Source organism: Microtus oregoni, unplaced genomic scaffold (assembly GCF_018167655.1).
Source record: "Microtus oregoni isolate MIOR12 unplaced genomic scaffold, Mior012 000009F_ref0000495, whole genome shotgun sequence".
In the NCBI taxonomy this organism is placed as follows: Eukaryota; Metazoa; Chordata; class Mammalia; order Rodentia; family Cricetidae; genus Microtus; species Microtus oregoni.
Genome location: NW_024543068.1, coordinates 12822619 through 12833081, shown reverse-complemented (window position 1 = coordinate 12833081; position 10463 = coordinate 12822619). Strand labels below are relative to the sequence as shown.

Below are 10463 nucleotides of genomic sequence, written 5' to 3'. Positions count from 1 at the left end.
GGGCTACACAGAGAAACCCTGCCTCGAAAAAGAAGGCAAATTATGTCATTGTGTAAAATAATTATGGTATGTCTAAGTATTATTCTCAAAATAATTTATGAGGGACCTGGAACTATAGTTTGGGAATCATTGTTTTAGGTTTGTCTCTCGTGTGATCATAAGTCTTGAACCACTACAAAGATAATTTGTTTATATATTTATTTTGAGACAGGACTTCACTCTGTAGCCCTGACTGGCCTGGAACTTGCAGAGATCTGGCTGCCTCTACCTTCCAGATGAGTGCTAGGATTAACGGCATTCACAACCGTGCCCAGTCGAGGTGAAGTTTATGCACCTGCTGTATACGATGCATGTATTAAATGATGATGCATAGGAACCACCATCCCCTACTGCTTTGCTGTGTGTCTGCTTCTGTGCTAGGGGATAAGTGTCTGTGCCTGTCTGTTTTACATAGAATCTGGCTAGGTAGCCCAGGCTGGCCTTGAATTCATGATCCTCCTGCCTTTCCCAGTCCTAGGATTGCATGTGTTATTTTACTTTCATTATATTAGTTGAGCTCATAGGTTTTCTAAGGTAGGAACCCCCATGTTATGTGGGTGGAAGGCAGAAGCCAGAAGCTTAAGTGTGCTTTGCCAAACTCACATCAGAACCAGGATTCAAAGCCAAGTTCCAGAGACTGTGCTTTTCCTCAGAACCACTGAGTGACTAGACAAAGCCAAGGCAAAATTAGCTGCTATCTCTTCTGGGGGACTGAGGGACACTACATCTAGGACAGTGGTTCTCAGCCTTCCCAGTGCTGCGACCTTTAATGTCGTGGTGACCTCCAACTGTGAAATTATTTTCATTGATACTTCATCACTGATTTTGCTACTGTTTTGAGTCATAATGGAAATATCTGTATTCCCATGGTCATAGGCGACCCCTGTGAAAGACTTGTTTGACTCCCAAAAGGGTCACAACCCACAGGTTAAGAACCATTGCTCTAGGGAGAAGGTACAGGAGCGCACAGGGTACCTGCTGTTGTTGGATATCACAGTCATCTTGTTTTGACCTCTGCCCCCTCTCCTTTGCCCTGTCAGGATGCCCTCTCGGGATCAGCTGGTGCAGCAGGTGTTGCGGGATCTGCAGGAGGCAGTAGAGTCCGAGGGCCTGGAAGGTCTCATCAGTGCCGCCCTGGAGGCCAAGCAGGTCTTATCTTCCTTCACCCTCCCGGTCTGTCAGAAGGGTGGCCTTGGGCCCCAGGTGCTGGAGGTGGACTCTGTGGCCCTGAGCTTGTATCCAGAGGATGCTCCGCAGAACATGCTGCCCCTGGTGTGCAAGGGGGAGGGGAGCCTGTTGTTCGAAGCAGCCAGCATGTTGTTGTGGGGGCACACGGGCCTCAGCCTGGAGCTGCGGGCCCGCACCGTGGTGGAGATGCTGCTGCACCGGCACTATTACCTCCAGGGCATGATCGACTCCAAGGTGATGCTGCAGGCTGTGCGCTACTCCCTGTGCTCCGAGGAGTCCCCTGAGATGACCAACCTGTCCTCTGCCACACTGGAAGCCATCTTTGATGCCGATGTCAAGGCCACGTGCTTCCCCACCAGCTTCTCCAATGTGTGGCACCTGTATGCCCTCGCGTCCATCCTTCAGCGCAATATCTACTCCATCTACCCCATGCGCAATGTCAAGATCCGACCCTATTTTAACCGCGTTATCAGGCCACGCCCCTGCACCCAGGTGACCTCCATGTTGCACATCATGTGGGCTGGCCAGCCCCTCACTAACCACCTCTTCCGTCATCAGTATTTTGCCCCGGTGGTTGGGCTGGAAGAGGTGGAGGCTGACGATGCCGCTACCCTGGACCCCACTCCTCCGATCCTAGGTCCTCTGCTACCACCAGCCAAAACCCTGGAACTGCTCAACCATGAACCTGGCCTTAGCTACTCCCACCTCTGTGACCGCTCCAGCATCACGAAGAGCACCTTCTACCGCTGGCGGCGGCAGACCCAGGAGCATCGGCAGAAGGTGGCCACCCGCTTCTCTGCCAAGCACTTCCTGCAGGACAGCTTCTACCGTGGGGGCCTTGTGCCATTGCAGCAGTTCCTGCAGAGATTCCCTGAGATCTCCCGTTCTACCTACTATGCCTGGAAGCACGAGCTGCTGGGCTCTGGTGCCTATTCAGCTCTGGTCCCGGCTACTCCACCCAAGGAGGCCCTGGCTGTGCCAGAGCTGGAGAGTCTGCCAGGGAAGAAGGCTGCCGAGGGGCTGGGGTGCTCCCCAGCGGCAGCGGCTATATCAAGCCCTAGCATGGTCTTAATGCAGCGCGCCGCCAAGTCGTACCTGGAACATTGCATCTCTCTGAACAAACTGGTACCCTATCGCTGCTTCAAATGCAGGTTCCCTGGCATCTCGAGGTCCACCTACTATAACTGGAGGCGGAAGGCCCTCAGGGGGAGCTCCAGTTTCAAGCTGGCTCCAGTTCTTGAAACCACTGAGTCTCTACCCCCAATAGAAGTTGGGGACGGTACCCTGCTCTCTTCGAAAGGTGAGGTGGGAGAAGAGGGGACCGGGAAAGCAGCAGCTGGAGGCCCTCCAACTTCCCAGCGGCTCCTACCCACAAGGATGCCCCTGTCTCGTTGGCAGAGGCGACTACGCAGGGCTGCCCGCAAGCAGGTACTTAGTGGGCACCTGCCTTTCTGTCGCTTCCGCCTCCGCTACCCTAGCCTGCTACCCTCCACTTTTTGGGTATGGAAAAGTCTTTCCCGGGGATTGCCCAGGATGCAGGCCTCCTCTTTGGGCCGAAGGAGGCAGAAGCCAAAAGATCGGCAGAAGCCAAATGAATGGCAGATAGAAGCTGTTAAGAATGTAACATCTGTGATTGGTCGTCAGGTGGAGACACTGCCAGTGGTTGCTTCTTCAGAAACCTCCCCAGAAGATGCCCAGAGAGGGCCTTCTAGAGAGGGGGTCATCCAGGAGACAGCTATGACCCAGGGCCAACCCCACAGTGGGTCCCTGTCAGGCCAGACTGTGGCCGCAGCGGCAGCAGGTGGCAGGGATGGCCAGGTGCTAGTGATGGACATGCTGACCACCACAAGGTTCAAGGCCCAAGCCAAGCTGTTCCTGCAGAGACGCTTCCAGTCCAAGACTTTCCCCTCCTACAGGGAGTTCCAAGCTCGCTTCCCCCTCACTGCCCGCTCCACTTACTATATGTGGAAGCGGGCACTCTTTGAAGGCCTCACGCTTGTTGATGGCTGACAGAGAGGTGACACAGAGCCTGAGAAGGGGAGACTTGAGGTGTCTCCTGGCTTGGCTTGGATGCCCTTCGCTCTGTCTTCCATAATTTCCTGGCTTGGGTGGAGAGGAGGAAATCGACCACCTATTCTAATGAAAGCTACAGAAGTATCAATTGACTCTTTTTGGTTGTTGGCTGGTCATATATTTTTATTGCGTTTAATTTTTTTTTTTCCCATTAAGGTGGGTTGGGCAGGACCCCCTTGCCAGTGGTTGTGGAAGTTACGGTTGTGCCACGGCTGCCTGTAGCTCTTCCTGGTCCCACAAAGAGTATCACAGCATGGCCATTCTCTCCGATGAGGCACAATATGTCTTTACTTTTTTTTTTTTTTTTAGGGTGAGGTCCCTTTTTCTCAAAGATGTCTTCCAAAGAAACAAGGGATTTGAATGTGAGGCTGATGTGTGGCTTTGTCTCATGCCGCCCGTGGAGAAGGTGCCAGGCTCTTCATGATCATCAGCTGGACTTCATAGAATAAAACCACGGTGGCCTCTAAGCCAGGGAAGGCCCCTAGGCAATGGAAACCCTAGAGAAGAAGGGCCTGCTCTGCTCCCTCTGCTGGGGGTCTCTGCCGGTTGCTGCCAGCCTGGCTCACTGTTGGGGACCTGTCTTGGAGCCAAGCCTCCTCAAACACTGAGTCACATCTTGGGCCAGGAGCCATAGGGTTACAAAGCTGATGGGAGACTGAATTTTCTTTGTCCAGCGGCAAAGTTGGAAAACCAAAAAAATAAAGTGATGTCTTGCTCTCACGCTGCCTAAGGTCTCTGGGATTTGTTCCGCTAAAATGTGACTGCCCGGGAGCTGGAAAGATGGCTCAGTGGTTAAGAGTACTGACTACTCTTCCAGAGGATCTGGGTTCAATTCCCAGCACCTACATGGTAGCTCACAACTGTCTGAAGATCCAGTTGCAGGGGATCTGACATCTTCACACCAATGCACATAAAATAAAGTTAAATAATAAATCCATAAAAAATATTTTGAAAAAAGATGTGACTGCCTGTTCCCAGGTTCCCCTTCAGTTTAAGGGGTTGGAACACTATTTCTATCTTCTGAGAGTGCATGCTTGGGAACACAGCTGGTGGGACTCTTAGGAACTGGATCTAGAAGTGACAATTTGGCCTGGCTGAATAAAACACGTCCCTCTCCACATACTAGGTGTGCCAGGCAGGCTGGGCCTAAGGCAGATGAGGGCTTTTGTCTCTTGGGCATGAGAGAGAGATTCTCTTTGGTCCTCTCAGTTTCTTGTAGCTGCTGTCACTTATGCGAACCTGACTTTTGCTTATACCCTACATCCAATCCATCATGAAGTCCTGCCAACCGTGGTGCTGGGAATGGAACCCAGGGCCTTGTACATTACTGAGTTACATCCTCAGACCCTTTCTTAAAATCCAAATTCTGCTGGGCGGTTTTGGCACACACCGTTAATCCCAGCACTCAGGAGGCAGAGGCAGGTGGATTGCTGTGAGTTCGAGACCAGCCTGATCTACAAGAGCTAGTTCCAGGACAGGCTCCAAAGCTACAGAGAAACCCTGTTCCCCCTCCCCCCCAAAAAAAATCCAAATTCTATTCTTGAATCTTCCCTTCTTTCTGCTCAACACAACTTCCCTCCTTCCCTTTCCATATGGCCCGATCTTCAGAGGGATTTTGATGAAATTAGGTCTTCCCGCTGTCCCGTGTCTGTGGCTTCCTTTTCTTCACAAAGTTCCTCCCTTGAGAATGGCCTTATAAAGTGGCCCCCACCTCTCTTCCCCCCTCTTCGCTATGCTGTGCTCCCCTGCTGTGTTCCTGCACTGGCTGCCTCTGATGTGAATGTGACTTCTCCGTTCTGCTCTGGTACTTCCCATGCTTGCTCCTTTGGTCTGAAATGCTCTTCCTCCTTGCTCCTTCCTCGAGCCTCATCTTCCCTTCACCCCTATCTTCCCCCTTTTAAAGTCGGTTAGTTTTAGACACAGTCTCGCTGTGTAACCATGGTTCCGTAGACCAGGCTGGCTTTGAACTCAACAGAGATCTGCCTGCTTTTGCCCCCCCCCCCCCTGAGTGCCGGATTAAAGCTATGCATCCCCAGGCCCCTTCTGACCATGACCTCAGCATCCAGAATGCTGGGATTACAGGCGTCCACCACCGCAGTCAATTCCAATTCCAATGCTTTTCCCTGTTATCTACACAGCAGACACTGCATCTCTGAGTCACTATAACATATAACATCACCCTTTTGCATTCTCTGGTAGGTTCTTATTTCTACTGTTGCTTTATGGTTTGGATGCCCCCATTAGAGTACATGCTCTTTGAAAAACTTTCTTTTTTCTTTTGCTAATAGCACTGAATTCTATAGATAGATTAATTCTAGGCACACAGTAGGTGCTAATATTTGAAAAGAGAATGACATGGGTTTTTCTTACTGTTAATCCTGTGAGATCTGATTTTTGCAAACCTAATCAGAAATACTTAATACTTCTCATAGGCCAGTTTCCCCTCCGTCTTTACATCCACCCTGTTAATCTGTGCCGGCAGCAGCTTGCCTTTATATTGTTTTATTTTCCAAATTGACTCTGCCTCCACTCAAATTCCAAACAAGTAAGGGCCCCCAGAGTTCAGCCCCTGTCTACCACCGAGCTTATTCCTCACCCGAATGACTCTTCTTTCTCCCGTATGCTTCTTTCTCTTCCCACAGGACTCACCCAAGAGTCCTGTTGTTATTTGTCGATTTTACGCTCTTGACTGAGGTCTGGGGTGTCCACGGAAGCCCTGCTACAGCTGAAGATTTGGTGAAAGGATTGGATTGGAGGAATTTAATCTAACTTGCAGTACCAACCTTTAGCCAGCAGGTGGAAGTCCAGTGCAATCCATTTTGGCCATGAATAGCCTCAAGGTCCCTTCTGAAAAGGCCTGAAACTCTACATTTTCTTGCCTACACTAGGCGCCGCTAGAGCAGGCCCTTTGAGGCTGGGAGTAGAGTCTCCTAATGAGACCTAAAAAACATGGAATTTTGGATGCAGCTCAATGGATAACCATTTACCCAGTGTGGGCGACGCTAAACATACCCGGGGATTGCTACCAGGAGGAAAGGGGGAGGGGCTTGTCAGGAATGTGGATTCCAGAGTCCCACCCAGATCTACTGATTTCCACCTTAGATGTGTCTCCTTTCCAATTAGAAGACAGGATCACAGCCACACTCACGGTATAGGTAAGCATCATCCAGCTCCCCATACTAAGAGATGAGTTAGGAGCCGCTCAAAAGGAGTCTGAGTTCTCGAGGCGTGGAGGGTGGGCAAATGCCTGAGGCGCTTGCTCGGGGCTACTCTCCAGTAAGACACACTAGGGTCCTGAGATGGGAAGACCATTTTATCCAAGCCCAGCATGGGTCCCTAAACTTACAGCAGAAATTTTAAGTTCTGTTGGGGGGAAATGCAAATAAGGTGTGGGCATCATTGGGAAATGACTGCGCCTGCAGGGCTCGGTTTAGTAAAGTGCTGAAGAACCGTTCCTTTTCTAATCTGCCTAGAAAGGCAAAGGGACCTAAGCCACGTTCACGCTCAGTCTCACTGTACAGCCCTGCTTGTCCTGGAGCTTAACTATGCAGACCCAGCTGGCCTTGAACTCAGGGATCCCTGACTGCCTTTGCTCCCAAGTGCTGGGACTAAAGCCGTGCACCACCAACCACACCAGGCTTCATGGCATTTGTTGAAATTACTTGTGGTTTATTGGTACCACTTTCCACCCTGACTGGATACTTATGAAGAAGAGAAAAAAACAAAACAAAACAAAACAAAAAAAACCTAGTACAACATTCTATGTGGCTCTAAGGGAAAGTTTTATTTTGTTTATTTAAATTTATTGTTTTACGTGTTTGGGTGTTTTGTCTGCATGTATGTCTATGTACCACATGTCCACCTGATCCCCGCAGAGGCAAGAAGAGGCTGTCAGGTCCCTTTGGACTAGAGTTATAGACAGTTGTGAACCACCACATTGGTGCTGGGAATCAGAACCCCATCCCTTGGAAAAGCAGCTAGTGCTCCTAACTGCTGGACCATCTCTCCAGTCACCCAGAAAGAATATTTTAAATATAAAAGTTTCCCCCAGCCGGGCGGTGGTGGCGCACGCCTTTAATCCCAGCACTTGGGAGGCAGATCTCTGTGAGTTCGAGACCAGCCTATTCTACAAGAGCTAGTTCCAGGACAGGCTCCAAAACCACAGAGAAACCCTGTCTCGAAAAAACAAAACAAAAAAGTTTCCCCCATCACTCCCGAGGCAGAGGCAGGTGGATCGAGTTTGAGGCCCACCTTCAAGGGGATTTCTGTAGGTTGCATGCCGGCAGGGCTATGTAGTGAGACTCTGTCTGAAGAAACTTTGACCCTACGTCAGGTGAGATGGCTCCGTCAGGGCATTTGCTGTTAAATCTGAGGGTCTGAGTCTGGTCCCTGGGACCCACGTGATAGAGAGAACTGACCCCGACAAGTTGTCTTCTGGTCTCCACACGAATGATGTGACACATGCCTACAACCACACCAATAAACAAACAAATAAATGTAATTTAAAAATCAGCCTAAAGATTAACGGGATTAATTTTCCCTTTTATTTCCGCATTTCCTGCTGAGGAAATCACTCTTTTCACGGAGATTATCTTGTCTGTCATGGCACACGATTTGCGGCTCAAATAGTTCTCTTTGAGAACGAGCCAGGTGTGGTGGTATATGCCTGTAATCTCAGCCTATGCGAAGCAGAGGAGGAGGCAAGCCTGGGCTACATAGATAAGGATACTCCATCTCAAAAGAAAATCAAAGGGGGCTGGAGAGATGGCTCAGTGGTTAAGAGCATTGCCTGCTCTTTCAAAGGTCCTGAGTTCAATTCCCAGCAACCACATGGTGGCTCACAACCATCTGTAATGAGGTCTGGTGCCCTCTTCTGGCCTGCAGACATACACACAGACAGAATATTGTACACATAATAAATAAAAAAAAGGAAAGAAAATCAAAAGCTGAGAAAACCTTTCTTGGGATTAATGGTGGTTCTCAGGCCCTGAGTGGCTGCTTACTTCCCATCCTGGAAGGCTCAGTTGTGCCTTGACATCACCAGCTGCCACTCCGGGTTCATGCTCTCGGTCCCCCGCTAAGTCCCTCTTCTCTGGGTAATCTGCTCTATAGCATCCAGCTGGCGGTTGAGCTGGCCAGGGGCTAGCCTGGTATATTCTCTTCTACTTCTCCATTCCATGTCTGTGGGAGCAGCACAGGCTTTGCCAGATACCCAGAGAATCCTTTCTTTAGGCCATCCTGCCCTCTCCACTGAGCAAAGGTCCTACGATCTAGGAGATGGCAGATATAATCCATTCTCATCCAGGGACCTCTGGGGAGTCTCTTAGCTTCAATTTCTCCAAAGCTGTTGGCAGGCAAGCCTCTGTGGTTGGCAGATCACATAGGTTTCTTTCCTTTCTTGCTTTGGTGTTTTACCTGCATGTATGTCTGTGTAAGGGAACCATATCCCCGGAAGTGGAGTTACAGACACTTGTGAGCTGCCATGTGAGTACTGGGAATCGAACCCAGGTCCTCTGGAAGAGGAGGCAGTGTTCTTAACCACTGAGCCATCTCCCCAGCCCATAGGTTTCTATATAAAATGTGCAAACTGAGTGAGTTCACAGGAAGCAGGTGCGGGTTTTGCCTGGCTTCTGGGTTCATCCTGATCATCCCAACATATAGCTGCTCAGGAGGCTGGGGCGGGGGAGGTGGGACACTGGGGTGTAGCTTAGCGGTAGAGTGCTTGTTTAGTACATGCAAAACACTGAGTTTGAAGCCTGCTCAAGCCTGACTTCAGTGTGCTGAGTACATAGGAAGGCTGCTAATCTGAGGGACAGCTCTGGCACAGCGGTCCTTGGGAAGGATCAGGAGGTTCAGAATCCAGGCTTAGTGCATGCAGAGAGAAGAGCCCACCGCAGTACTGCATGCTGTCTGCTCCATTTCTCCCAGCAAGTCACCTGAGCTACTGACGTCAGGGTTACCTGTAGGGTGTCCAAGCAGGTTCCTAAGTGTTCCGATTGCTATTTACCTCATGGACGAGGAGGAGTGGAGCTTTTAGGGAAATGAAGAGCAGCAAAAAGTAGGTTTAATGGTGTAAAGAAATTTTTCCACGGAAGATGACTTTGGAAATAGCATGAAATCCGCTTAACTCCGGCTCAGAGCTGAGCAGAGTGCTGGGGGCATCTAAGGCTGCTAGGAGGAGACTCAGGGGATGCTCAGAAAGTCGTCATTCTGCCTGGGGTGACCACTGGGGTGGCTGAAGGTAGAAAGGCCACACACCGAGGTCTTCCCCAGTGGTTCCACCATGGTTCCAGACATCAGCTGACTTCTGATGGAGGAAGGTCATTGGTTAATTATAATAAAGAAACTGCTTGGCCCTCATAGGTTAAAACATAGGTGGGAGGAGTAAACAGAACAGAATGCTGGGAGGAAGAGGAAGTGAGCTCAGACGCTATGCTTCCCCTCTCTGGGCCAGACTGGACGAAGCAAGCCGCCAGGTCAGATATGCTGAATCTTTCCCGATAAGTGCACCTAGTGGTGCTACACAGAATATTAGAAATGGGTTAGATCAATATGTAAGAGCTAGCCAATAAGAGGCTGGAACTAATGGGCCAAACAGTGTTTAAAAGATTACAGTTTGTGTGTTATTTCGGGTAAAGCCGGTGGCAGGAGCTGGGTGGCGGAATGCAGCCCTCAGCTCCTTCAACAGCCATCAGTATTTGGGGGTGGGTGGGAGGAGGAAAAGCCAGGTTGTGGGAGTTGGGAGTGAGGGAGATCCTAGACAGAAATGAGTGACTTTGGGTTCCCTTCCCAAATTCCCCAGGCCAGCCTGGATCAGAGCTGAGCCTCTGCCTTCTGTGACTTGTGAGTTTTGATCATTTCTACGTTCCCTGATTTTGGCGGAAGTCAGAATTGGGGACACAACTAGGTTGTATGACTGTATCCATGTCAGATGTTGTGGGTTTGCACTGATCTTCAGAGCTCAGCTTTGTGAGGACAGAAAGGATGCCGGTGTCTGTGGGCTCTAAGGTGCCTCATTCGTTCCATCCGTGGTTACCAAGTAGGGGTAGGACACTGGATATGGCTTGTTTGGTGGACTGTTGGCTGAGCATGTGCAAGGCCCTAGGTTTGCTCTTCAGGTCCGTATAAACTGGATGTGGTGGTGAACTCCAGGACTCAGGAAG

The 10463-nt window shown here is 50.2% G+C and overlaps 1 protein-coding gene across 1 annotated transcript; it reads left to right on the top strand.

Moving 5' to 3' along the window:
• Positions 1-1080: 1080 nt before the first annotated feature.
• On the top strand, positions 1081-3237 carry Vrtn (vertebrae development associated). Its single transcript, XM_041657927.1, has one exon. The coding sequence runs from the start codon at positions 1081-1083 to the stop codon at positions 3235-3237; it is 2157 nt and encodes a 718-aa protein (XP_041513861.1).
• Positions 3238-10463: the final 7226 nt, after the last annotated feature.